This window comes from Prionailurus viverrinus, chromosome B3, assembly GCF_022837055.1.
Source record: "Prionailurus viverrinus isolate Anna chromosome B3, UM_Priviv_1.0, whole genome shotgun sequence".
Classification (NCBI taxonomy): Eukaryota; Metazoa; Chordata; class Mammalia; order Carnivora; family Felidae; genus Prionailurus; species Prionailurus viverrinus.
This window is the reverse complement of record NC_062566.1, coordinates 142,373,291-142,400,988: the sequence shown is the minus strand read 5'-3', so window position 1 is coordinate 142,400,988 and position 27,698 is coordinate 142,373,291. Positions and strand designations below refer to the sequence as shown.

The following is a 27,698-nucleotide window of genomic DNA, read 5'->3' as shown; positions in this document are numbered from 1 at the left end:
GCAGGTCGCTGCTAGGGCTGGGCGGTGGGACCGCTGCCTCTGACCCTTCACGGTGAGAAATTCCAATATACGAAATGGAAAACACCAGACTGCCTTCTTCTGACCGATACGGAGGAGGGCCTGGGGCTGCCAGGCCCACCCGAGGCTTCCCCCAAGCCCAGCCGGGTTTGTCCCTGAAGGCCACCCCGAGGAGCCCCCGGCGTGCTGCCCAGGGGACCGAGAGCCGCAGCCACAGTGGCCCGTGTCTGCGGCGTGGAGCCGGGTGTACCGGTACCCACCCTCCCCCTCCAGCCCTGGCCACTGCCTGTCCAGCCCGGGGCCCAACAAGGTACCTCTTCTGCTTGTAGGTCAGCATGGCCTCCGCGATGGGCAACTGGTGGGCGCAGTTGGCACCCGCGATGTACTGCGTGATCCTCGACACGATGTCCGGGGTGTCCTGCGCTGCAGAAGGAAGCCGGGCAGGGTCCGTGGGGTGCCTCGCCTCTCCCCCCACTCCACCTGTCTGCCCAGGGCCCAGCCCAGGAGCAGTGGCCATGCTGAGGGCGCCAGAGGGGGCCCTCTGCCCTCCCCGCTCAAGGGTTCACGGGCAAGGGCAGCAAGGCCGCTCCAAGTCCCCAGGAGCCCCCGCCCTGGGCCCCAGCGGCCAGCCCCGAGGCCCGCGGTGGACAGAGGAGGGCACCCAGCTGCTTCTCACAGAGGCGCGGCGGGGGCGGGGAAGCCTCGCGGCCTCACCCGCCAGCTCACCCCGGGCCTCACCGGCGCTCTGGGCCTCCAGCTTGTTGAACAGGTCTTTCCAGGCCAGGTCCTGGAAGAAGTTGTTGTAGCGGTAGTCCACGGAGCCCAGGTACCTGGCCACAGGGTGGGAGCCTGCGAGCCATGGCGAGGGGAGGGGGGGGGAGGTCAGGCCACGGAGTCTGCGGCGTCCACCCGGACAGACGTGCTGTGCGGCCCCGCCAGAGCCCTCCCCGTGGGCCGTCCTGCAGACCACAAGCGGGGCTCGGGCGCCAATGAGTCTCCCCCCAGGATCCAGCACTTTCCGACGCGCTGACGTTTACGGATTTGGTCATAAAACGAATCGCGTAAGCAAAAACGAAGAGTGCGGTCACCCAGGGTTCGATGACGTAAAAGGGCTCGTGACCACCCCCACCCTATCCGTGACGACAGCATCGCGTGAGGTGCGTGCGGGGCCGGCACGAGAGGGGCGCGTGCGGCGCATCGCCCCCCGCCGCGTCCACGAGCCCCCCACCCAGCGGGACGATGAGGACCCACCCCGTCCGCGAGCCCCTCACCCAGCGGGATGATGAGGAAGCGCATGTAGCCCAGCCAGTCGGGCGTCTTGTGGGACAGCTGCTCCACGAAGAGCCGCAGGACGGCGCTGAGGTAATGCTGCGCGCCCGCCACGGCGATCTTCACGGGGGTCGGGGGCTGGGAGTTGCAGTTGCAGCTGAGGCCCCGAGGGCAGGACACAGAGGGGACAGAGGCCTCAGGGCGCCGTCCCTGCTGCCAGGACCACCCCACTGCGCCCGAGGGGTGTCCCCAGGGCCCCGGGCACACACCGCTCGGGACGAAGGGAGCACCGTGCCCCCTGCGCCCCGGGGGGGGGCCGACACCCAGGACCCCCAGACAGCAGGAGCCCTGTGCCCCCTGGGCAGGGGGGGGGGCCTGCTGGCCACACCCAGGAGGCCCCCGATGGTGGGTCTCTGCCAGGAGCCCCCCTGCACCGCAGGAACTACCACCAGCGCCCAGATCTGGACAGAGGACGGGGCCGCGGGGAGCCGGTGGGCGGGCACATCTGGAACCTGCCCGCAGCCCCCAGGGCAGAGCCACAGGCAAGGCTGGGGCGCAGGGACCCCGACAGACACCCACCCGGCTGCCACACGTGTGGCAGCTGGACTCACTATCTCTGTATCCGCGAGACGATGGTGCTGAAGGCCGCCTGCACGTCAGCCGCGGAGCACGTGCACACCACGGGGAGCGCGTGTCTCTGCAGGACTTCCGACAGGAACTGGGAGCGAGGGGCGGGCGGAGCCTCAAAGCTCCACCCGGCCTCGCTGTCAGCTCCTCGCCTCGCAAGGACGGGCACGTGCTCTCCGCCCCCGCAGGGAGGATACCCCCCCCCCCCCCCCCCGCAGAAAGGACAGCCCCCTCCCCACCTGCCCCTGCCAGTCGGAGGTGTTGACGAGAATGATGTTTTCAGGTAGCTGGTCGTCAGAAATGAGGATGTGGTTTAGCTGGTCGTACACGGTCTTCCTGGGGATCTGCAGACACAGGCCCGTCCACACCAGGTGGGAAGGGCGCCGCGTCCGTCGCCCGCCCAGCTGACCCCTGCCCCAGCGGCCACCCGGGAGAGGGGAAGGACAGCCCGGTCCCGTTCCTGCTCAGGAACCTGGCTCTGCTTTGGATGGAGGTCACTGGGCTGTAGGCACTGTGGGTCGGTCAGATCCCACCCTCGAGCTGCCCGGCCGGGTGGGCCGGAGGTGTCCGTGGCCCCCTCTCCCGGAGACGCACCTGCAGCTGGCTCCTCGTGTCCGGGCAGCGCTCGTTGTCCAGGCTGTTGGCCCGCTCGTTCTGTGGCCGGGCCGGCTGCCGCTCCTTCAGGGATGTGCTGCGGCCCCGGCGGCCGGCCTGCTTCCCCTCGGACCTGTGGGGGACCAGGACAGGCTGGGGCAGGCCCACGTGCTCACTGCCCAGGGAAGGGGGCTCTCAGCGGTGGGGCGGGTGGCGGGCGAGGGGCTCATCTGTGGGGGGAGCGTGGAGGCCACGAGCACACGCACACGTGCTTTAAACCCGGCATGAGGCCCGATTAAACGTGTGCAAGCAGAGAAGGGCTGGGGGCACCACAGCAGCCCCGCTGTCCCTCCGGGGCCTGGCCGCCCTGCAGAGGGACGTCCTGGGGTGGGAACGGGGGGTCTGGCCGTGGTGCAGGCACAAGGCCGACTGCGGCTGGGAGTTCGGCTAGGTGCCCAAGGTGAGGAAGGCCACATCACAGGGAGGGGCATAGAGACGACCCCCAGACTGACCAAGATGGTGGGGGGGGCGGCAGGTGAGACAGCCTCTGAGAGTGTCTTCCCATGCAAAGCTGCAACTCAGACCCCCACTTCGAGGGCTCTGAGAGGCAGGTCCAGCCCCCCCCGCCCCGGGGCTCCAGTGTTGGACCTGGAGCCACTGTCTGGGGGCTCCTGACCTTGACGGCACTGGGCACCCCCTCCCACACCGGCATCTGGTGTCACACAGGTCCACAAGGTACAGGTGGCGGAAAACGTGAGACGGCCACAGGAACCACACCTCAGCCCCAGCAGGCCTGCTGGCTGCAGACAGGGTGCAAGGGGTCCACTGTGGACCCCCGGGTGGGCCGAGATCTCTGTGCTTCTAAGTGACTCTCATCTGGTCAGACGGGGCCCTGCCCACCACACCGGCCCACATGGGCAATGCCCGGCCAACAGCCTCCCCAGGGCATGCTGTCACCTGGTGGAGGGGATGACGAGGGACTCCGTCTTGGTGATCCGCCCACTGGGCGGCAGCTTCTCGGTGAACATGTCCAGGGCGGAGGTCTCCACCTCCGGGCTGTCCTCCGGCTGTGCAGGCTGCTCCCCAGGGGCGGGGGTGCTCTGATGTGCAGAGAAGGAGGCTCGTTGGGAATGCGCACCCTGTGGGGGCCTCCCGAGGGCCGGCCTCACACCCGGCAAGTCCCTGGTTTGGGTGGAGGTGTCTGGGCCTTTTTTGGGTTCGCAACTTTCTGCACATGGTATGGACATGCTGGCCTGGGGAGCCGAGCTGACCCCCACATCCAACCACAGGGCTCCTGGTGTCAGCTGCTGGGGAGACCAGCACCAAACCTCCTCCAAATCTCCCTAAAACCTGCCCTCTGGTCCCAGACATCTTCCTTGAGAACCTCCATGAGAGAACAGGGGCCAGAACCCAGCATGCACAGTGTCTATGCTGACAGCAAAGCAGGGGGACACCCACTGTCCCCAGTGATCCGGGGGGTCCTGACCGTGCCCTGAGGGTAGGGGTGAATCTAGGGGGCCCTGATTGTCACCCAGGATCGAAGCAAATCAGGGGAACCCTGACTGATCCTCTGCCTGGGGATAAATCCAGGAGAGTCCTGAAAGTCCCCTGAGATGGGGGTGAATCCAGGGGATCCCTGAGCATCCCCCAGGGTGGGGGTGAATCCAGGGGAGCCCCGACCATCCCCCGGGTGGAGGTGAATCCAGGGGGCCCTGACCATCCCCCGGGGCGGGGGTGATTCCAGGGGGCCCTGACCATCCCCTGGGGTGGGGGTGAATCCAGGGGAACCCTAACCCATCCCCCAGGGAGGGGGTAAAATCCAGCAGAACCCTGGCCATCCCCCGGGGTGGGGGTGAATCCAGGGGAACCCTAGCCATCCCCCAGAGTGGGGGTGAATCCAGAGGGCCCTGACCACACCCTGGGGTGTAAGGTAAGGACCTGAGTGTCGAGCCCTGCCCCGCGGGCTCAGACCCCTAAAGACAGTGTGTTAGTGGGCTCTGTGCTTGCACAAACGAACGTGCTCTGGGCCTGCTCACGTGGGGCACCGTGTCAGAGACGCTGTCGCTCGGCTGCTTGCCTCCCAGGGCCCGGGTCTTCTCGGGCACATCAGCCTGTGTGGACCAGACGGGAATCAGGGCATATTTAATGGTGGGCACGGAGGCTGGCTCACCTCCAGGCAGGGGGATCTGGGATTGGGGGGCAGCCTGGGAAGACTGGCCAGGGCTTCCTTAGACTGAAGGCTCAGGTCACCCCGTGACAGTGACCTGGCATCAGGCAGGGAGATTCCAGCCACATGCAGACCCAGGAGCACGGTTAGCTCTGGGCTGGTCTGACACTGGTGTGTAAGCAACACCCTGAGGGATCAGAGACGGAAAACCCTGGAAGGCCCACCCGCGGTCTGCACTCCCATCAAGGGTGGGCACTGCCACGTCCAGCCCGCTCACCGGACTCGGGGGCTCCTTGTGGCTCCGGACGCTGTGGACGCTCCCGATTTCCGTCTGTGAGCTGGAGTGTGACAGCCCTTCGAAGTAGGGCCTGGGCGTGGGGACGGAGACAGGTCACCCTCCAGGACCCTCCCTAGGCTGAAGGCTCAGCCATTGTGCCCTGGGGTCTGGTGGCCACACAGGACTGGGATGGGGCAAGGGAACCACAGCCCAGGAGAGGTTGCCCTGCGGCCCACATCAGCTCCTCCACTGGCTCTGACACCCACGGGCCAGGACCTCACCCCCGAGCCCCGCCCCCTCCTGGCCTGACACCCACGGGCCAGGACCTCACCCCCGAGCCCCGCCCCCTCCTGGCCTGACACCCACGGACCAGGACCTCACCCCCGAGCCCCGCCCCCTCCTGGCCTGACACCCACGGGCCAGGACCTCACTCCCGAGCCCCGCCCCCTCCTGGCCTGACACCCACGGGCCAGGACCTCACCCCCGAGCCCCGCCCCCTCCTGGCCTGACACCCACGGGCCAGGACCTCACCCCCGAGCCCCGCCCCCTCCTGGCCTGACACCCATGGCCCAGGACCTCACCCCCGAGCCCCGCCCCCTCCTGGCCTGACACCCACGGGCCAGGACCTCACCCCCGAGCCCCGCCCCCCTCCTGGCCTGACACCCACGGGCCAGGACCTCACCCCCGAGCCCCGCCCCCCTCCTGGCCTGACACCCACGGCCCAGGACCTCACCCCCGAGCCCCGCCCCCCTCCTGGCCTGACACCCACGGCCCAGGACCTCATCCCTGATCCTGCCCTGCCCCCTCCTGGCCTGTACCCGGGCTGCACCCAGCAGTTCTGTTGGAGGGCCAGCAGGCCAGCCAGGGGACCTCAGGCTCCTCAGCCAGCTGGCAGGAACACAGGCTCAACAGTGCAATGACGGTGGGGTCAGCAGGATCTATCAACCCCAGGCAGACCAGGCCAAGTACCTTGTCCCCAGCAGACAGCTGGGGAGAGGGTGGGGGGACTCATAGGATTCGAAGAGACTCAGAAGCCTTTCAAGCTGATACGGTGGACAGGGGGCACACGGTCTGGTGCCAAAGCCACCAGGGAGAGAGAAATGTGGGAGTGAGGGCAGAAACAGTGCCCGAGACGTCCACGCAGACTCCCAGAACTGTGAGCACCCGCTGCCAGTGACCTGGAGGTGGCCTGGGTCAGCCAGCGGCCGACAGGAGCAGGGCCTGTCCCAGTGGACGGGGGCAAAGCCCAAGGGGCCTCGGGAGGTGGGTGGGCAGCAGGCAAGAAGCTGGGCCCCTGGAGCCACAGTGAAGGCCAGAGGCGGACACCTGAACCAGAGCCCGCAGATGCCACAGGCGCCCCCACAGTAGGACAATCAGAGGCTCAGAAAGCCCCCCCTCCCCCCACATGCGCATCTCCATCCAACCACACGTCCACCACCACGTGAAAAAGAAAACCAGGAGGCCACGGGGGCTCTGGACTGCCACGTGGCCCCCTCTTGGCAGCCTGCCCGGACCCCACAGTGATGCCCCCAAGACGGGCCACACACACTCCTGCCCTCCCCCGCCCCGGCCAGGCAGATGCCCTGCTCCTTGGGGACATGCCCGCTCCCCTCCCCTGCGCACAGGGAGGCCCTGCGGTCCCAGCAGCCCGTCTCCCCACTGCACAGAAGGGTCTCTCCTGTGATGGTCACCTCAGCCCGGCTGGGACCTCAGGAAGACCCCCGAGCACACTCCACACGCAGAGCCCCTGCCCCTCCATCCCTGACCCTGCAAGGCCTCCAAACCGGTCTCCTGTCTTCATGCTCCCAAGCGCATTCCAGAGAGATCCCTCCAGAACACAGGCTCCCCGTCCCACCCCGCCACAGCCTGCGTCCCCTGCCACATGTGGGGGGCCACGGAGTGCTCACCTGGGGTTCCACAGAGATCCCTCCAGAACACAGCCTCCCCATCCCCCCCACCCCCCCCGCCACAGCCTGTGCCCCCTGCCACACCTGGGGGCCACGGGGTGCTCACCTGAGCTTTGGTTTGGGGGTGCTGAGGACACTGTCATCATCCTCCAGGTCAGGGCCGCTGTCACTGGGGTTCTCCATGTCCAGCGTGTCATACAGAAGGTCCAGGTCCTCCTCTGCCTCGGGGACACGCTCTGCAGGGTCCTGCTCTGAGTCCAGGACCTACGATGACGTCGGACGTGTGAGCGCACGCACGAGGGGTGGGTGGGGGTCCCCTCTGCAGGACAGGTGGGAAAAGGATGCAGAGCCGCCGAGCACCCTTTGTCCAGCAGGTGCCAGACGCTGGGGTGACCCCGGGGGCCTCCAGTCACGGGGTGCCGGCACGGCTGGGCCACTCCTCCCCCTGTGACTCAGGCTTCCACACAGAAGCGCGCAGCTGGCACAGGCCAGCACCACAGCCACACGGGAGATGTTCCCTCCCCAGGGCCTCCCTGGCCTCTCACTGTCCCCTCTCCTCCTCCTCAGGCACCCACTGAACCGACTTCTGCCTCGCGCGTTCGTCCTCTTCCCGAACGTCAAGGAGGTGGAGCCGCACGGAGAGCGGCCCTCTGCGGCCCTCCCACTCGACGCGGCGCGGTAAGACCCGTCTGCGCGCTGTGTCTGCCCGCAGCGAGGCCCTGCCACCGCCCGCCCCGTCCACGGTCTAGCCACCGCCAGGGGGTGGACGTTCTGGGGTTTGCCGCTGTAGACGAAGCCTCTGTGACCGTTGAGTCTGCGTGGACGCGCCTGGGTCTCTCGTAGGTAAACGCCAAGAATGCCATCACTGGTGGAATCGCCTGGAGGAGGGCCTGCTGCACACCCCCGCCAGCGTCTCCCTGCTCCGCTCGAAGCCGCAGCTGCCGGCGGGCGTCGCGTGGGGCTCGGTGAGGTTCTCGCTTGCGCCTCCGGGACGCCTCGTGATGCCGGGCACCTTCTCGTGGGTTTGCTGGCTGTTTATGTGTCTTCTTCGGAGAAAACGTCTCGTCAGACCCTCTGACCAGCTGTTACGCTGGACGATTAATTTCTTACCCGCGTCGTCTTCGTATTTGGGGTTGTACGTTTTCCATCTTCTGGGTACTGGTCTCTTATGGGATCTACGATTTGTAAAACCCTTCCATCTCATGGCCACCATTTCATCTTCTGGAAGGTTGTTCGGAGCACGTGAGTTTTATGTTTTGACGGGGTCTGACCCCTGGTTTTCTCTTTGGCTCCCGTGCTTCTGTGTCCTACCGCCAAGACCTCTCCTCTGTTTTCTCCTAAGACTTCCACAGTGTAAGTTCTTATATTTAGGTCTTTGGTCCGTTTTGAGTTGGTGTTTGCACACGGTGTGAGGTAAGGGTCCAGCTCCACCCTTCAGCACTTGGAAATCTAGCGGTACCATCGCCATTTGCCGAAAAGCCTATTTCCCCCCCATCGGGTGGTCTTGGCATCCTTGCCAGAAATCAATTGACCACAAATAGAAGGATTCAGGGCGCCTGGGCGGCTCAGTCAGTTAAGCGTCCGACTTCGGCTCAGGTCATGATCTCGCGGTCCGTGAGCTCGAGCCCCGCGTCGGGCTCTGTGCTGACATCTCGGAGCCTGGAGCCTGCTTCGGATTCTGTGTCTCCCTCTCTCTCTCTGCCCCTCCCCCACTCACGCTCTGTCCTTCTCTCGCTCAAAAATAAAGAAATGTTAAAAAAAAATTTAAATGGATTCACTTCCGGTCTCGCTGATCATACAGTCTTGATTACCATACCTCTTCCTGAGTTTTGAAATTAGAAAGCATCATTGCTTCAATTTTGTTCTTTTTAATGATCGCTTATTCTGTTTGTTCTGGGTCCCTTGCACTTCCGTGTAAGTTTTAGGACTAGCTGGTCTACCAACAGGCAGCTGGGGATTTGACAGGGACCCTCCCGAATCTGTGGAGCGATCTGGAGAACCCGATTCCAGTGCCTGCGTCGGAGAGCAGCTGACCTCCCGGAGCTTCACATGTGTGGACGGGTGGCCATCGCCCTCAGTTCTGTCACAACCACGTGTGCCAGCGACACCTGGGACACTTACCTGCCACCCCTCCCGGGCAGATCCAGAACCTGTGGACTAGCTTTCCTCTGCCCACACGGATAGTAAAACCAAAGCATTTTTCTTCTGGTTATAAAAGCGAGCAAACCCATCACCACACACTTGGGGTGGCAAACAGCTGAGAGAGGGAGCTCCAGTGCTATGGCGCGTCCGTGGGGGGGGCGGGTGTGTGGCGATGGGGCCCACAGAAGCTAGTCTCTGCTCAACTCCGCAAATACCTGAAGCTGCTCTAAACATACAGTCGGCTTAGAACCAACAGGAAACTCATGGTCACAGCCCGAATGGCGTCCAGCCTCCCTCCTGGTCTGTTCCCTGGGTTGTGATTCGAGAGACACGTAGGCAGCCGCTGCTCGACCCCCGAGGTACCACGGGAGCCCAGGGGGCCACAGGACGGTCAGAGGCAGAGCCAGGATGTGGCCCGGGTGCCCCCAGAGCCCTCGCCTCATCAGGACACCCCACCGTGGGCCTGGGGGGCAGGCAGGATCTCACTCACCTCATCTGACACTTTAAACCTCCGCAGCAAGGCCACGACCTTCTGCTTGAAGTTTTGTTGCTGCAAGGCAAGTGGGACAGAATCAGAACCGAAGGGGGTGAGTTCCCCGCGAAGGACACAGCGGGCTGCCAGGGGCAGCCGGCAGGAGAGAGGTGCCCGGCGCACAGTCTGTACGGGCTCCCGCGAGCGCGGCTCTCGCCCGCCAACGGCGCTGACCCTTCGCAAGCATTAAGAACCACAGCCGCACCGGACTTAGTAACAGACCCAGGAGGGGCGCGGGGAGGGCGTGTGCCGTCCCTATGGCTCTTCCCTCGGCCTCCTGTGGCTGGCCCCTTGCCACGGCACCACCTCCCTCCTGTAGGACCCAGGGGTGGGCACGGGCTGGGCAGGGGGGGCAGCGAGGGCTCCGCAGAGACCCCAAGCTCCCTGTGTGCCCAGCGCTGCGCTGGGCCTCAGAGTCCGAGCTCTGGCCATGACTGAGGCAGCCGCCCTCAGCCACCCTCAAGGGGAGCCACGCTCCCCTGCACGGACACCCAGTGTAAACAGAGGCTCACACAGGTGCTGCCGTGCCCCCAGCCGGGGCCTCCAGAGGAGGTGGGGAGGTGTCTGGGCTTGTGCCCTGTGGCCTTTTACCCCGTGTCCACCCAACGTGCTGGGGGGCCTCAGCCCACATGCAGCAGCGGCTTGGCTCTGGGAGCTCTCCCCGGGGTGGGCGTCCTGTGATGGGCCTCCACCTCCGTCCGGAGCTCCCCCCACCCGCCTACAGGCCTGCCCAGGCCCCAGGGCCTCTGTGCTGGGCGGGCCCAGAGGCTGAACAGAAACAAGGGACTGGCCTCACTCAGGGAAGGGGACAGCCTCCCAGCTCTGTTCCTCTGCTCTTGGAGTGGCCTGAGCAGGACGGGGGTAGCCCCGCCTCCTCCCCTGCCCCCCCCAGGGCCAGGAGCCACTGGCCCCCCCGGGGTGAGCTCTAGGACCCCCTGCCAGAGAATAAAGAACAATGGCCAGCGGCTCCTGGAGTCGTGGCCTGGGCCTCAGGGGAAGCCAGCAGAGCCAGATCAGGGGGACCTGGACGGCGCCTCACCTCCCGACCCCCTACCCAGGGCCCCCCCAACCCCGACCCCCCCCCCCCCCCCCTGCCCCAGTGTTAGTAAAACCAGTTTCCACCGACCCTGGTCATGGACGCCGTTCTTACTATCGATCGCCGCTGCTTCTTGGGCTTGCCCACATCGAAGTCCTCCTCGTCCAAGTCCTGGGGAGACACGGAGCCCCGGGCTGGGAGGACTGCCCTCCCCCCTCTGCTTCCCCTCCCAGTGCCTCCCGCACGCGGGCGCCTCAGGAGGGTCCAGGGCTGTCTGCCGGGGGCTGTGTGGCTGCGGGGAGCCCTGAGGCCACATCTCCCAGGTGGCCGCACGTCCCGCACACCAGGCCCCAGGTTACCTGCCCTTGCACGGCATCGTCACTGGCCTCCTGCTCAGAGGAGAAGCTCTCATACTCCTCCTCAGAGTAGTTATCTACGGAACGAGCAAATGGAACAGGGAGTGCCTTGAGATTCCGACCGGTGTCCCGGCAATGAGGCAGCAGCCAGAGGACCGGGCCCTGGGCACCTGCAGCCCCCACGGGCACTTCCAGGTGGGGGCAGGGCCGCACCTCCCGGCTCCCACAGCGGCCCCCGTGGGCCTCAGACAATTCAGCCTGGATCTCGTGCCTGACTGGCTCCCCCACATGCCCTCCCACATCTCAGGGGAACAGTGGCCCCATCATGACGGTGGCAACAGCCACGCCAGGATCTGTGCCAGACTCTGGAAGGCATCGTGGCCAACACTGTGACCTCCTGCTGAGCTTGCAGCTGTGGGGCGCGGGGACGGGACATGCAGCACGGGGTGCGGGGCGCGGGGATGGGACGCACGGGACACGGGGTGCGGGGATGGGACGTGGGACACGGGGTGCGGGGCGCGGGGATGGGACGCACGGGACACGGGGTGCGGGGCGCGGGGATGGGACGCACGGGACACGGGGTGCGGCGCGCGGGGATGGGACGCACGGGACACGGGGTGCGGCGCGCGGGGATGGGACGCGGGACACGGGGTGCGGGGCGCGGGGATGGGACGCGGGACACGGGGTATATAGGGCGTGGGGATGAGACCCCCAGCCTAGATTCCCAGAGCAGGCACGATGTTGTCGTGAGGGTGCAGTCCAGAGGGAAACCCACAAACCCTCTCAGCCCCCCGCCCCGGCTTCTCAAACCCGGCAGGACGGGAAGGCAGACACACCTGTGGACTTGGCCTTGGGCCCAGCCTGCATGGCACTGTCCTCGTGGTCAATGGGCTGGCTGGACAGGGAGAAGATCCAGATCTCGGCCACCTTCACGGAGGCCTCCTTGACGCTGCTGCAGAGGCTCAGGACCTGGCCGCCCTCGGAAGGGTGCTGCATCACCTGGGGGCGGGGCAGGGCTGGGCGCTAGAAAGCGCACCGGGCAGCGCCACCTTCCGGGTGCACGTGAGCAACGGCACGCGGCAGGCAAGAGACACAACCGTGGGGCAGCCTGACAAGGGGAGGCACGGGACACAGGTGTGGGGGCCGCGGGAGGCCACTGGCCAAGAACGGGGGGCGGGGGGGGGGGTCGGCACTAGGCTCTGCCACTGGGGACTGGAGGCTGTCAGAGAGGGGAGGGGCTTGGCCGCAGCGAACAGCGTGTGAGGCTATGGCTGTGGGCCACCAACCCCGGAGACCCAAGTCCAGGGGCCTGTGTCTGTGGGGGACCAAGGAGGACCGGCCAGCAGCGTGGGCCGGGGGTCTCGTGCGGCAGAGCCAACGCCCGCCAGGCTGGCCCACCTGGCCAGTGAGTCCTTAGAGCCATTCCGGTCGGGAGAAATTTCCAGTAGACCAGGGAGAGGGGCACCGCCTCCGCGCACCCCGTGCGCCAGCCCGGGTGAAAGCCTGCGCCCCACACCCGTCCCTCAACCCAGTACCGCCACTGTCCGAGCCCCGCGTGGGGGTCCCGGGCCAGATGAGAAGGGCCGAGGGGCACGGGGTCAGGCTGGTCAACCCACTCACACGTGGCGCCCCGCCCTGCCCTGCCCCAGGCGGGCACCAGCACAGCTCTGTGTGGGCACCAAAGTGGCCTGGACAGCCCGGACCGCCACCCCATGACGGTGGAGGCCCCACAGCACAAGAGACACCAGGGCCCTCCCCACAGCTCCCAGAGGCCCGGGCTCCTGAGCCCCACACCTGCCCCACCTGGGACGCCAGGTCCCCCAGGACAAGGTGGCATCGGGCAGTCGGGTTCCATCCTGACCAACAGCGCTTGTTTCCAAGGGAGCTTCCTGACGTTCGGGTCACCCCCTGACCCAGAGCGTCCCGGGCGGTGCCGGCAGAAGGGAACGGGCCGTCCCGAGAGGGAGCAGCGGGGGTGGCGGCCCCCGCAGGGACACTCCTTCCGGGAGGCCGCAGGACGGACCCCCGCCGGGCCAGGATCTACCCTCGGCCGAAGAGCAGCCGTCACAGCAGAGCCCAGCCACACGGGCCGTCGGGTCGGGGCGCACGGGGCGGGGGGCGGCCGGCTGAGCGGGGACGCGCTCACCTCGGCCATGTCGATGGAGCCCGCCGCCAGCGTCTTGTAGCCCAAGATGGTCCGGTTTTTGTACCGCTTTCTCCGCTGCAGCATAATCTGGAGCTTGTTGCCTTCTCTTTTCAAGAAATGAGGGTACTGCGGAGAAGGGAAGTCACGGCTGCCCTATGTGCCAGCCGCCACTCCGCGCTGGGCCACCGTGGGCCTCAGTCGGGGACACGGAAAAAGCCGCCGCTGGCAGATGTGAGCGGACTGCCAGGGTCTCTGGGCAATCAGCGGGGCGGTGGCCACCCAGCACAGCTGCCCACGGCGCAGACTGCAGAGGGCGTGGGCCCGTGAGTGGTGCTGGTCCAGGCTGCCGTGCAGAGCACGCCAGGGGCTGCGACAACAACAGGGCTCACGTGCGAGGGGCAGAGGCCACACCCCTGCACGCGGCTGTCCAGACCGCAGAGCTGTGCACTTACGAGGGTGAACAGCTCTCTGATAAAACTGGCCCTCAAAAAAACTCAACACATAACCCAGAAGGTCCTGTGGTGGCATCAGAATTAGGGTCACGTGCACAGCCAGGCAGGCCCGGGGGGCCGGCGGGAGGCAGGGGCCAGCGGGGTTCTCGCCGGCCTCGCTCAACCACAGCCCTCTGCAACACACTCACCAGGAGAGGTTTTCAACGGGACGTGAGCTGACGCCCACACGGTATTCAACTTTAAAGCGAGTGTGTTAACAGGACAGCAGCACCCCCTTAAGACAACCCCCCAGAAATAGAGGAAGGCAGGAGAGCAGCTGTGCAGGCCGGCCCTCGGTGGGGGGGGAGGCGCCAGGGCAGGGGTTCTGGTTCTCGCTGGGGGGGCCCGTGCCGCGGTCGCACCAAACCCAGCATACTTCACGGGGGTCTGAACTTGCAGCACTGAGGGTCCATATGTTCCCCCCACCTCTTCTAAACACCGGAACAAAATAGTCTTTTTAAAACGTTTTTCTTTCTTCATCTAAGGAATCTCTACACCCAGCGTGGGGCTCGAACGCACAACCTCCACCGACTGATCCAGCCGGGGGCCCCCCAAACGGCCTTTTGAGGGTGAGTCTAGGCCTCACTACGTTCTCTTCACGGCAGGAACAGGAGGGAAAGCTCGATCTAACAAAGCACACGCATCTTCTAAGGCTCTGGCTGAGCCCGAGGGGAGGACAGGCCCACCTGCAGGGAGAAGGTCAGCGCCAGGTCAGTCTCCACTTGTCCACTGGGGGGCAGCACGATCTCGTGGGACCGCAGGATCCGTTTGGAGCCCTGGGACACAACAGGACAGCTTCTCACTCACAAGAGAAACTGGCTAAGGACGTCACGTCGGCTCCCCGAAAACATCGGGATGAAAAGCCACAGGTCGGAGGGGGGAAGGCACAAGCTCACGGGATTCCCAAAGGCACCTGGGGAGACTTCTCAAGAGCCTTAAAAACGTCCACATCCTTGACCCTCCAAGTCCTCCTGTAGCTGACCAAGAACGGTCCCTGCCACACCTCGTGTGACTACCAAAATGCCGCAGCGGGGTCAGGGGGTAAACGGACGGCACCTGTTCAGGTGTGTGAGACGCCAAGCGTTTCTGAGGGGTGACTGCCTCCCCAGAAAGCACAATGTGGTACAAGGTGTGATAATTAACTCACGGCAGCGCCGCCACTGGGACCAGATGAGAAGTCTAGAAGCACAACCGAAAACGCACAGATAGATGCACAAAACACAAACTCGGCGTATAATGAACTCTCAGGTCACTAGGAAAAACTACTCACTAAATACCTGTGGTAAGAAAATAAGTCATTTGCACAAAACATACAGGTCTTTACCTCAAGTCCTCTACCAAAATAAACCCCAAAGGCATTAAAGATGTTTCTCACAGTACCGTTTTAAAAGTGACTGTCCTAGGGGCGCCTGGTGGCTCAGCTGGTTAAGCGAGCAACTTCGGCTCGAGTCGTGATCTCACGGTTTGTGAGTTCAAGCCCCATGTCGGGCTCTGTGCCAACAGCTTGGAGCCTGGAGCCTGCTTTGGATTCTGTGCCTCTCTCTCTCTCTCTCTCAAATGAACATTAAAAAAATTGTTTTCTTTAATTTTTTTTAACAGTTCATTTATTTTTAAATGTTTATCTATGTTTGAGAGACAGAGACAGAGCATGAGTAGGGGAAGAGCAGAGAGAGAGGGAGACACAGAATCTAAAGCAGGCTCCAGGCTCTGAAATGTCAGCGCAGAGCCTGACATGGGGCTCTAACCCACGAACCAGGAGACCATGACCTGAGCTGAAGTCAGATGCTCAACTGACTGAGCCACCCAGGTGCCCCCCTCCCCCGCCAAAATTTTTTTAAACAGCTGTCCCAACATGGACAGACCGGGAGGCTGAATGCTGATTGCAGGAAGCCACGGGACGGACATGGTGTGGCCCCACGTCTGCAGGGCACCAAGGCAGGTGGGTTCAGAGCCACAAAAGAGAACTGCGGCTACGGGGGGAAGGGGCTCCTGTGGCGTCTGACCAAGACGAGGGTGCAGAGAAGCAGCTGAGGGCAGCAGCGGGTGTGGGTCCAGGTGGACGGCCTGTGGACCACATGGCGTTGGCTGTTCCCAGCCCACACGGAGCTATGGAGCACGCGGACCAGCACCCCTGTCGCCTGAGCTCACGGGGTCCGTGAATGTGGGCTCTGGCAGCCTGGGACGGGGGTGCAGCAGGCGATCCGTCCCGTGGGGCGTCTGACGGTCTGGGGCCCTAACAGGACAGGCACGGCTGAGGGGGCCACTCGAAGGAGGAGCCAGCACACGCAGCTGCCTGTGAGCACGGCCACTGGGGGAGAGAGGTGCCTACAGGGAGGACCCCATCCGTAGGGGGGACACGTCCGCAAAGGGCCACGGGAGGCACCATATGAGCAGCAGGGGGCTGAGAGCCCTCCTGACTCGGGAGTGGACGAGGAACTGGTGTCCCTGAAGGGGTCAAGGAAGCACACACGGCACCTCCTTCAGGGCGGCTGGCGGCTGGGTGAAGGCAGTGCTGAGGGTCGCTGCCCCCCAGGGTGGGGGCCCAGGTCAGGTCCTCCTGGAAGAGTGATTTGTTTCAAGGCAAGATCCCGTGAGGATCAGAGGGACAGAGAGGGGCCTGAGGACAAGAGGCGGGCACAGCTAGACCAGCCCCGGGTCAGAGGTTGGCAGAGAAGGGCCAGCGGGCACTGGGCGCACATGCGAGGGTGTGTGTGGCACAATTCTGTTCTGGGAAGGCCCTTGTGCAAGTGACCTGCACACACACGCTCGCGTCCCTCCACACTCCCCAGCCGCCAGCCCTTCACGCGGACAGGACTGCACCCTGGTTGTGTGGGGTCCAACCGTGCCAGAGCACCAGGACCCTCCTCCAGGTCAAGCACCCGGGGCAGAGAGCTGGCGGTGTGGCCGTGCCCCCATCTCCTGGACGGCACGGGCACCGTGGGTGGACTGCCCTCACCTGCATCTTGACGGCAATCACCACCGAGACCAGCTCCTTCTCCAGCTCCGTGAACACCACCAGCTTCTTCAAGGTCAGGCTGCACAACCTGCAGGGGCCAAAGGGCTGCTCAGCAGGGCCAGCGCCCTCCCACAGCCCCTCGAGCCCTAGGAAGGCCTGCCCTGGGCAGCTCCAGCCCCAGATGTGGCCCTCGCATCTCCCCAGGGAACTCAGCTAGGCCCAGGGCCACCCTCAAGGCTCCCTGCAGGTGGTGGGTGCCACTGGGCATCCCCTTGCTCCGGAGGGTCGCAGGGGGCGGGTCTCCTGCTTGTGGGGGCGCTCGGTGCACGTCTGGGGGCAGGGCAGCCCGGGAAGGGCGCGCAGACCAGAGAAGCCCCCCCAGGTACCGGCCGCCCACCTGCAGTCCCAGCTTCCAGCCTCCGCAGGCCCCGCCCCCGGCCCCGCCCCCTCGTCTCCACCCCGCCCTCGCCCCAGGCCTCCTGCCGGCCGCGGCCCTGAGCTTCCGGAACCCTCCCTTCCCCCACTCACCCTCCCACCCCCAGAGCAGGGGACTGGGAAGGGGGGAGGGGGCGAGGGCGGGGCCCGGGTGGCCTGGGGGCACGCCCGCACTGTGCCCCGCTGTCAGTGGGGTCCCTTTCTTCTGCTGTTGCTGCGGCGTGTGCCTCGCCCACCTGACATTACAGGACCCCGTCCACGCAGCCTTTCCTCCCGGGAGGCATTGGGGCCTGCCCAGAACAACCCCACCAGGGGGTCCAGGCAGGGGAGCGGGGCTGCGGGGAGGGGCGGGGGCGGGGTGGGCATCACGGAACTCAGCGGGACCTCTCTCCACAGCTCCTTGAAGCCCCGGCCCGGTTTCCCGCCCGGAGGCCAGTGGGCTGCTGACGCGACAGCACCACACCCAGGAGCGCCACCAGCCAGGGCTGCCGCAGCCGGCCACACAGCTCGGGGAGCCGGGCCGAGTCCCAGACACCTGTGCCGGAACCCCACGGGCCCTATTTGGGAAAGGCACTCTGTCCGTGCCCAGCTGAGTCGTCACTCAGTCCCCGAAGCGTGCGTCTAACCCCAAGAGGCAGGACAGGTGCGGCCGTGGCCAGGACGACGGGTGCGGCCATCTGCTGACTTCGGAGACTCTTCCTGCTCACATTTCTACATCTGGACAGCAGGCAGCGACCGTGCGAGGCAGGTGGGTTCAGGTCTGGATATAGGCCTGCGTGTGGTCAACGGTGTGGCCTTGGAAAGTTCCGTGGGCTCCCTGAGCACTTGCCAACCACCCACGGGGCAGAGATAGCCACCATGGTCCTGGGCATGGAGCTGAGACCCCACTGCCACTGTGGGCATGAAATGAAGAAGGACCCTGCTGTTGTGTGTTTCATTAGATTCTGTATTAATCTAGCTGACATCCTCTAATTACGGGGCCAACTCCTGGCCAGAACCACTTCCATCTCCCCTGAATCCACAGCCCATACTCTGAACCCCTCCTTAACCAACCCTCAACACCAACCTAATGTCCCTCTGCCCTAAACACCCAGGGCCAGCCCCCAGGACCTGCTGCCTCCTGTTTCCAGGGGCTGGTGAAGGACAGTAAACTCTCCTCTCAACGGCAGTCACGTCTCTGATAAGCTAAGACCGGCACACGCCACCCACTCCCATCCCGGGCCGAACGCCAGCCTGTCACAACGCGGCACTCAGGGCCACGTGGCGGATGATGGTGACAGCACTGCACTCCACTGAGCCCACAGGGGCCAGGAGACAGATGTGAGGGCCTCCCCCGGCAGCGAGGCAGGTGACTCGGCAGCAGGAGGGCTCCAGGCTGCGATGTGTCCCTGACGCCCCTGGACACGCGTGCGCCCTGGGGAAGCCCAGCCTGCTCTGCCCGGCCGACAGCTCTGAGTCTGCAGGAAACAGACTGCCAAGATGTCGCGTACAACTGGCATTGCTTCATCTTTAAAGAACAGAAGTCACGTAAAGTGTGTTCTCTGACCAACAGACTCAGCTAGAAATCAATAGTAAAGGGGCACCTGGCCGCCTTGGTCGGTGGAGCACGAGACTCTTGATCTCAAGGTGGTGAGTTCGAGCCCCACGTTGGCCGTGGAGTCTACTTAAAACGAAAACAAAAAACCCAAACAGACAAAAAGAAATCAACAGTAGACAGGTGGCTGGAAACGCCAACCACCGGGGACAGCGGGCAGTGCTCGGACCCAGGAGGAAAGCTCAGAGGAGACCAGAAGTACCTTGTGGGGGTCGTGAGTGAGATGGGAGCGGAGACCCCTGGGAGGCAGCTACAGCCACTCCTGTGCTCGCTCACACTGGGCAGTGAGAAAGGCCTCAAGTGCCCAGGCTGGGCTCCACCTCAAGATCTTGGGAAAGGAGCCAACGGAACCCAGAGCGAGCGGGCAAGGAAGTAAGGAGACAAAAGCAGTAACAAGAAATCGAAGACAGAAAAACAGTACGGAAATAAAACATAGAGTAAAGGATAAAACAAAACAAAAAGCTGGTTCTTTGGGAAGAGCAACGGAACTGATAAAACCCCTAGCCTAACAAAGAAAAAAGAGGACAGAACCATCAATACCAGAAATGAAAGGTCACAGGGTTTCAGGGACAAGGATCCCGGTAGACAGCGGGAAGTCTGGGGGCTTGCACACGATGTAACGATACGTAACAGTGTGCGACGCGACCCCGAACCTACAAACTGCCGCGGACCATGAACAGATCATCCCAACAGCCTAATCCATTAGAGAAACTGAAGAGCAAAACACCTCCTGAAAAAGAAAACTCCAGGTGGATTTAACCAGACACCAAAAGATGAAACAACACCAATTGCATGTAGTATCTTCCAGAAAAGAGAAGAGGAAGGAATACTTCTCAACTCATTTTATGAGGTCAGCAATTACCCTGATACCAACACCAGACAAAAACATACAAAAAAAGAAACCTATAAACCATTATTCCTTTATGAACACAGACGTAAAGATCTTCAACAAAATATTAGCACGCTGAACTCATCATGTATGGAAAGAAATGAGTATAACATGTCACGACTACCTGGGTCTGTTCCAGGAAGGCAAGGCTTATCAACATTTATAACCAATCAGTGTAATTAACCCCGTCAACAGGCTAAATAAGAAAAACCATAAAATCTCCTCAACTGAATTTTAAAAATTGACAAAATTCAATCCCATTTGTGATCAAAACTCTTGGCGAACTAGGGGCAGACGGGAACATGCTGAGTGGCCAATGTCGTGCTGGCGGCAGGACGGGCCAGCACCTGAGACCGAGAGGCAGGCCTCCTCCTCACCGGGGGTAGGCTGTCCCCTGCAGCACAGCACAGAGCTGAAGGCCTGCCTATGCAATAAGGCAAGAAAAGGAAAAACACAGCTCTTGTTTGCATAACACAAGAGTTTATGCAGAATAGCCCAAGGAATGTGGGAAAATGTGGAAGCCCCCAAACTAATGAGCTCACTAGCAAGATCATATGATACAAGTTCAACAGATAAATAGTCCCATTTCTACATACTGGCAATGAACAACTGAAAGTCAGTTTCCTAAAACTGCCATTTGTAGGAACTCCAAAAACAAAAAGGAAACACCCGAACGTAACAAGACCAGTGTGGGACGTGCCAGCTAATGAAAGGGGCCAGCCAAGGTTCAGCAAGTGGACCTGAGCCACTGCATGGGGCATCAGTGTTCCCCAGACTAGACCTGCAGGCTTAGCACCCGTGAAATCCCAGCACCACTCTTTGGTAGCTACCAGTAAGCTGGCTTTTAAGTTCACGCAGAATGGCAAAGGAACTAGGGGAATCAAAAGGACTCTAGGGGCTCCTGGGTGGCTCCGTCGGTTGGGTATCCAACTTCGGCTCGGGTCGTGATCTGGAGGTTCTTGACTTTGAGCCCTGGGTCCGGCTCTGTGCTGGCAGCTCAGAACCTGGAGCCTGCTTCAGATTCTGTGTCTCCCTCTCCCTCCCTCCCTCTCTCTCTCTCTCTCTTTCTCAAAAATAAACAAACATTTAAAAAAAAAAAAAAAGGACTCTGAAGAGGAGAACCGAGGAAGGTGAGGGCTGTCCAGATCCGCAGGGACTTGCACGCTGCTCGCAGGGCAGAGGCAGGGAGGTAAAGGACAGACACAGGAAGTCCACTGTGCTAGACTTCACCAAAATTTTGTGAAAAATGGCAAGGGGCTAGGACTGGCAGAAAATACTTGCACATTGCATACCTGACCAAGGGTTTAATCCACAATATATAAAGAACCCTCAAAACTCAACAGTAGGAAAATAAAGAATCCAATTAAAAAACAGGCAAAAGATTTGCAGATGCTTCAGCAAAAAAGACATACAGACAGTAAAGCAGCCCATGAAAAGATGAAAATGAAAACCAACAAGGTCCCTGCCCCACCCCTGCTGCAGGGGTGGTTCTGGGTGGACTGTCCAGTGTCCTGAGCCCGGTTGAGGGGGTAACAGGGACCTCAAAGCTGTGGACAAACACGGCGGCAGGCTGAGCTTCACTGTAAGTTGTAAACAGTAAGTTTTCAAAAATTAAAAGATGTCACAAGACCCAAGGGAGGCCTTATCTGGGTCCTGCTGCGAATAAACGAGTTATCTGAAACGCCCACACAGCCCCTCTTTGGGTCTCGAGCTCCTCGGGGCTTTTCACGACGCCTGTTTCTAGACAACTGGTTAGACCGGGCAGGGGCCGGGGTGGGCCCAGCATCTGCTTTCCACAGCTGGGACGGAGACGACTGTGTCTGGGGAGTACAGTGGCACCCCACTCTGACGTGTCCTCGTCACAGGGACCCCTCGAGAGGCCACGAACAGAGCCTCGGGCTTTCTGTGGGAAGGGAAGGGTGTCTCTTCTCGAAGCCTCTGCAGGCGACTCGTGGCCGGGCGGAGGGTCCGTCCACACTGCCGCTGGCCGGCTTGCTTCCAGAGTTACGCCTTCCGGATGGGCAGGACGATCACAAGCCGTTTGGATTTCCCTCTTTTTTCTTTCTTTCTTTTTTTTTAAATTCTAAGATACGTTTGAGCTGATGCGACTTGTGCAAGCAACATGAAAAGCATACAAGGAGTCATTTGCATACAGATACTGAGCCAGATGGAAGAAACATTACTTGTTTTTATACAAGATGGGTTCGGAGAGAAAGGCCCGAGGGCTGGGTTATAGATTATAGCCAAGGACGAGATTCATTGCATAACACCAGGCCCGCAAGGAAATCATGAGCAAATCCGCCGAAAACACCCCACCAACGATGATTCATCACTAAGCTGGGGCTGTTACTGTGTCAGACGCCCTGCAACGCAGCAGCCTCAGCAGTGACAGAAAAGGAGGCCGCGCTGTCAGTACGCCCACCGTGCCCCCAATGGGCGAAAACCCGGCATCCCATCCGAGGGACACCGGCCCCCCGCCTGCCCTCTCCTCCCTCTGGGATGGTGTCTGCTCGGGACTGGAAAGCCCACTGCACAGCCAACCCCGGAGGAGCGCTGTCTGGCTTTCTGAGACACAGAAGCGTGGGGCTTCCAGAAGCACAGCAGTGACATCACTAACACCCATCCCACGCCGGAAATCAATAACCCCTCTGCGTTGACTTCAGATCTTTTTAAAGAGATCGCGGCCAGAACCACAGGCACCCGCCGTGTGCCCGCCGTGTGCCTCCCCGCCCCGCCCTCCTTCCCCTTTGTGGGAGCCACCATGGGGGGGGGGGTCTCCTTCCAGGAGTCGGCCAGCCGTCCCCCAACTGGCCCCCTCCCACCCTTTCCCCCCAGAGGCCACAGTCCTGCCTGGCAGGCAGCCGGGTGAGGCCCCTGAACAGCCAGGTGGTGGAACCTGAGCAGGGGTGACGTGTGGCTCCCCCCTTGCTCGTTCCTTCTCCAGGCCGCGGTGTCCGGGCCCAGGCAGCCACCCTGACCCAGACATGGACGCGACGTGCCGTCCCTGGACCACAGACACCTGCGGGGCTACCCCAGGTGGGGGTGGGGGGTGGGGGTGGGGAGGCTCAGTTTCTGGTTCCCCGATGGTGCCAGACTGCCAGGCACACTGTTGTCACCACACACACACACACACACACGCGCGCGCGCGCGCGGCAGGGCATGGTTTCTGAGGTGGCACAGCGCACGTCACACGGCCTACGTGTCTGTGACGTGTCCTCTCCACCCCACACCTGGTTTCTCTCGGACTGCGGCAGCGCTGGACCACCTGATAAACGCGTGCTCCTGTACCACGCGAGTACGTGGCCTGTGCACCCTCTCCGGGTGCCTGCAGACACACAACACGCTCTGGTCCACACGTGCTCCGAGGGGCAGCCACATGCAGGGGGCCACGTGGTCCGGGCTCTGCCCAGGGCTCCCAGGTTACGGGACTAACGTGCATCCTACTGGCCCAGGGGGGTGCTGACCCGCACACACACTCGGGGGCCCGGGACGGCCACCAGGACCCAGGCGGCTTCCAGAGGCGGGAAGTCCAAGACCAGGACGCCGGCAGGACCGCACCTGGGACAAGGGTCCGTCCCAGGCCTCTGTCCTCGGCTCGCGGGCGGTGGCCCTCACACCCCCTCCCTTTGCACACGTGTCCGTGGCTGTGCTGCGCTAGGACCCGCCTAACGGCCTCGTGTTTCCCAAACGTCCTGACGAACGGTCTCACCGTCTCAACTTACCACCTCTGCAAGGCTCCGACCACACTCGCCCCCGAGGTGCTTCTGGAGTCAGGGATTCGACGTGTGATTCGAGGGGGAGGCAGTGCGGCTCGGGACGCTCACCAACACCCCGAAGCAGCAGTCTTTCCGTCTGGGTCTGTGTTTCCCCCTTGCGCTTGCTGCCGGGAGATGCCCATGGCCACGAGCACGGCCTGCAGCCCGTCCGTGCCCTCCGCCCATCCCTCTCGTGCGGTGTCTTCTTACCGCCCAGGACTCATCTACTCTGGAGGCATTCACGGCAGATACCATCTCCTGGCCGCAGGCGGTCACGCGAAGGTGTTTCCCGCGTGCTTACGTAATAAACGTGTCTCCTGGTTCAGGCCTCGGGGCACACTCTCGCGCTCTGTTCTTTGAGCCTGGCCCCCTCCTCCCAACCGCTCCTCCTGCTTTGACGCCCAGGGCATTCGGGCGCCCCGGGCCGTGCTGTGTGTGCAGAGCCGGTGGTCCCCTAGTTCAAGGGCTCGTCCTGTCCTTACGGACGCCCGGGCCCTCTCCGAAGCCTGCCGTGGTCCCAAGGGTGATTCTGCGCTCATCCGTCTGTACTTGCGCCAAATTTCACAGTATTAATTAGTACAGCCTATTTAAACAAACACCCGTCTGCTGAGGAAGGAAGGTATGCCGCCAACGCGGACACCCTTCACTCTTGCCTGAAGCCACCGGTCTGTTCCACGTAAACCGTAGGCTTAGCTCGCAGGGGTCTTTCCCTGCCTGGGTCCTCGTGTGCTGACTTCTGTCTGGGCAGTGGAGTCTGTGCACCCTTCACCCAGGTGCTTCCTGTCCTGGGGCAAGTGCCACGTGCCTTCAAGGCCCGCGTCCACTTGATTCCTAGACAGACACCCCTTGTTCTCGTGACTAACGCTGCTTTTATTTTCCAGCTGTTACTGCAGGCATTTCGACACGGACCCTGGACGCTGATCTTGGACCAATCAACATTACAGAACTCCTGTTTTCGGGGTCCTACTGCCCTTATAAAGTGGACGCCTTTCCAGTCTCTGCAGCACTTTGTAGGAGACAGGACTTACTTCCTAAAGAGTTGGTGAAATTCACCAATAAAACCATCCGATGCTGTTTAGGGAACAGGAGGTTTTAACGCAACTTGACTAAACTGTAGTTAATTCACGTTTTCTCTTTCACGAAGTCAGTTTCTCAGTCATAGTCTCACCAACTGCCCTCTCAGGTTTCGTATTAATCGGTGTGGTCTGCCGCACTCCTGATGTCTCCCTGCCAGCTCCTCCCCACCACGTCTGTAGTGCGTTCTCCGACTCTTCCCCCCTTTTGCCAAAGGCTGGCCACGTTCTCGGCCTTTCCCCGCAGTGGGCCTCCGGCTTCGTGAAGTCACCCTTGTTTCTATCTCATGACGCTGGCTCTTTGCGACCTCCATTTTTCTGTCTGTCTTAGACTCACGCTGTTCTCCACATGCCCGTGACGGGACGCTCACTAGGTCCCCAACATCTGCACTCCGAGTGGGGGTGTCAGTGCTCGGGAGCGACGCTGGCGTGGGGGCAGCAACACGGGGTTCTGGACCCCACCATCCCACGCGCACCACATCCGCGAGGGGTTGGGGAGGGCGGCCCCTGTTTCCTGCGACCCCACCATGGACGTGCCGCTGGGGCCCACCAGCCATCCCCGGCCCCCTCCCCGGCTCCAGCCCGGCCCTGGGGCCTCCCTCATGCAAGTGGACCTCCCGGGGACCTCCTTGCGTTTGTTCAAGCGTGGGTGTGTGCCCAACAACGGTTTCCTCCTCTCTCTCCAAGGCAGCCGGACTGGCCCCGGGTAAGGTCATCCTAGGTGTGTGTGTGCGAGGGGCGGTTAACGTGAGACGCCCGTGCTCCTGGCAAGGGGGAGTCCGTGTCTCTGCGTACGAGGCCCTGAACACACACTTCGCTCCTCAGGGTCTCTGGTTCCCGCCGTGAGGGAAGAGCCCACCCACAGGGCAGCCAGCCAAGGCAGTCGGCAGAGGCTCCCCTGACCCAGCACAACTGGACGCCTGGGCCGGGCTGTAATCGGGCTGGAGCAGGCGCCAGGCCCCCTGCCCCCGGGCCTCTGTCTCTGCACCAGCTCCGGGCGCTACGGCTTCCGAGTGTTCTACGGTCAGTGGTCTTCGTGGGGGGTCAGGGGGTCAACAGGACGGAGCCCCTGGAAGGAGGGCAGGCCTCCTGGCTGCCGCAGGGAGACCCCCCACGCCCAGGCCACGAACAGAAGGGCCGGCCTGGGCGCCGGGCGGAGGATGGACACCTGGGTCGTGAGGGCCAGCGTCTGGAAGAGGAAGGTACCGGCAGGTGAGAGGGGACAGCAGTTGGGGGCGAGGGTGGAAGCGAGATGGTTGCACAGGAGAGGGGACTCGGGGCGGGGGGGTGGGCCACGACCACTCGAGGTGACCTGTACTGGCAAGGGCACAGGACCTGGAGGGCAGGGACCAAGTCAAGTGCGGGATCCAGGTCAGTGTGAACTGAGCCATGGGACCCCGGGACAGAAGGCTGGCAGGGAGGCCAGGGTGGGGAGCAGAGCACCCTGTGAAAGCGAGAGTGGGGTGCAGGGGCCTCCCCCTGGGCCTCTCAACATGGCCCCACAGGCCAGAACACGCATGGCCGGGGCGGGGGGGGCAGGGTCAGGCGCTCTGCCCTCGGGTCAGGGAAGGTGCCCTGGGGAGGGCAGGTGACAGGGGCCAACACCGTTCCCTCAGGGCGGTGACACGAGGTGGGTGACAAGATCCCGAGGCCCCCTGGTTTCAGTGAGTTGCAGAATAAGTGAAATTACAGAAACTTCACAGAAACCTGATTTTGCAGAAATTTTATACACGCGAGGCCTGCAAGGCCTTTCCACCTCCACCGGAGAGCGTCTTGTGGTGGCTGGGAGGACGCCCACCCGCCCCTCCCCCAGTCCTGACCTTTGGGACCCACGCGCCGGCCCCACTGCTCCCCATTGCTGGGCCAGCACCTGCACCCCCGCCCCCCAGGACCTCGATTCCAAGCTGGAGGAAAAGCTCCGAGGGGGGGAGACAGAGCTGGGAGCAGCACAGGGAAGAGGGACCCCCCCCCCCCCCACACACACACACACATCCTCACGTGTGACACAAACCAGAGACGGGAGCCCGTGCAGATGCAGTGGCCTAGGAGGTGTGTGTGCCACTAACCAAATTACTCACAAGGAGCTGCGTGGGGACAGTTCTCCAAAGGTGGGGTCTGAGTGGGGCACCACGGGGGTCCCTCAGGCTCCAGGAGGTCAAGGGACAGAGGAAGGTCAGTCCCCACCTGTGGGGGGTCTGGTTGGCCTGGGGCTTTGGAGACCACACCTCAGTCTGCAGGCAGACCTGTCACGTGTCTCGTGGGCTCCCCTCTGGGTCTCCAGCTGAGTCCAGCCGGACACTGAGGGTCAGAGCTGGTCGACACCACGGTTTCAAGTCCCGACCCCTCCCTCTGTGAGCGTTAATCGCTACAGCATTATTTTGGGGGAGTTTGGCAATGTCCAGTTCCCTTTATTGAAGTAAAACATACGTAACATAAAATTTACCATTTTTAATTGTGCAGTTGGGAGGCATTAAGCACGTTCTCACTGTCACACATCCATCACCACCGTCCGTCTCTAGAACTTTCCATCGTCCCCAACCTGAAACTCTGTTCCCGTTCAACGCTCACCACCACCCCCCTCTGTCCTGCTCTGTGTCCGTATGGACCCGACTCCTCTAGGGACCTCGCAGGAGTGGAATCTGTGTCCTCTAGGACTGGCTTGTCCCTCAGTGCAGTGTCCTCGCAGCTCACCCACGTGTGAGCAGGGCCAGAATCTCCTCCGTCTCTAAGGCTTGTTTATTCACTCACCCCATGATGGACACGGGCCGCTTCCATGGTCCAGCTACTGTGCATCATCATGCTGTTTCCAGTTCCTTCGGGACACCCAGCCGGGAGCGGCGGCTGCTGGGGGCTCTGTGCTCAGCACCCCCCCTGTGACCCCCAGGCTACACCAATCACGTTCCCCCCAACAGGGCACGGGGTTCTGGTTTTTAACGTTCGGTCAAAAACTTTCGCCAGCAGGGTTCTCCCACAAACAGGGCTCCACAATGCCACGTGACCCCCGGGCCCGTCCAGAGAGTGGGGACACCCATGTGCCACACTCACTCGCTCGCTCGCTCGCTCACCCACTCACTCACTGGCTGCAGACTCTGGGCAGACAGTGTGTGGAGAACACACTGACCCCTCAGAGCGGAGGGGCCAACATGTCAGGGGCCGCGTCCCCACCTGGGCCCTGCCCGCAGCTCAGCGCCTGCATGGCCGGGGGAGGGGCCCAGATGACCGATCCTGCCGGGAGGAGCGCCAAGACCCCCGTCTTCTCCACAGGCTGTGCCTGCTCCTGGGGTACCGGGGCTCCTGCAAGGGGCCTCCAGTTTCTTTTTTGTCTGTTTCCACCTGTTTCAGCTCCAGTCTCCAGTTCTTCTCAGCTTCGTCTGGCCCCTCGTGCTGAGCCTTCTGCGTCTGCCATGGAGTTCCGGCAGCCACGGCGGAACGTT

At 62.7% G+C, this 27,698-nt stretch overlaps 1 protein-coding gene across 5 annotated transcripts in view; it reads right to left on the bottom strand.

Moving 5' to 3' along the window:
* The window catches only part of PACS2 (phosphofurin acidic cluster sorting protein 2), a 55,899-nt gene that overhangs the window by 10,192 nt on the left and 18,009 nt on the right, over nucleotides 1–27,698 (bottom strand). For 2 of the 5 annotated variants that reach the window (XM_047861285.1, XM_047861289.1), the window contains exons 2-18: nucleotides 16,519–16,606; nucleotides 14,249–14,338; nucleotides 13,072–13,197; nucleotides 11,762–11,924; nucleotides 10,929–11,002; nucleotides 10,660–10,740; nucleotides 9,492–9,551; nucleotides 6,966–7,123; nucleotides 4,953–5,043; nucleotides 4,545–4,619; nucleotides 3,466–3,608; nucleotides 2,509–2,641; nucleotides 2,154–2,258; nucleotides 1,899–2,005; nucleotides 1,290–1,444; nucleotides 745–867; nucleotides 333–441 (exon numbers count right to left, since the gene is read on the bottom strand). In XM_047861285.1, coding sequence (XP_047717241.1) covers nucleotides 333–441; nucleotides 745–867; nucleotides 1,290–1,444; nucleotides 1,899–2,005; nucleotides 2,154–2,258; nucleotides 2,509–2,641; nucleotides 3,466–3,608; nucleotides 4,545–4,619; nucleotides 4,953–5,043; nucleotides 6,966–7,123; nucleotides 9,492–9,551; nucleotides 10,660–10,740; nucleotides 10,929–11,002; nucleotides 11,762–11,924; nucleotides 13,072–13,197; nucleotides 14,249–14,338; nucleotides 16,519–16,606 — 1,881 coding nt within the window. The remainder of the gene's footprint in view (nucleotides 1–332; nucleotides 442–744; nucleotides 868–1,289; nucleotides 1,445–1,898; nucleotides 2,006–2,153; nucleotides 2,259–2,508; nucleotides 2,642–3,465; nucleotides 3,609–4,544; nucleotides 4,620–4,952; nucleotides 5,044–6,965; nucleotides 7,124–9,491; nucleotides 9,552–10,659; nucleotides 10,741–10,928; nucleotides 11,003–11,761; nucleotides 11,925–13,071; nucleotides 13,198–14,248; nucleotides 14,339–16,518; nucleotides 16,607–27,698) is intronic. The other 3 variants (XM_047861286.1, XM_047861287.1, XM_047861288.1) reach the window with 3 other exon arrangements.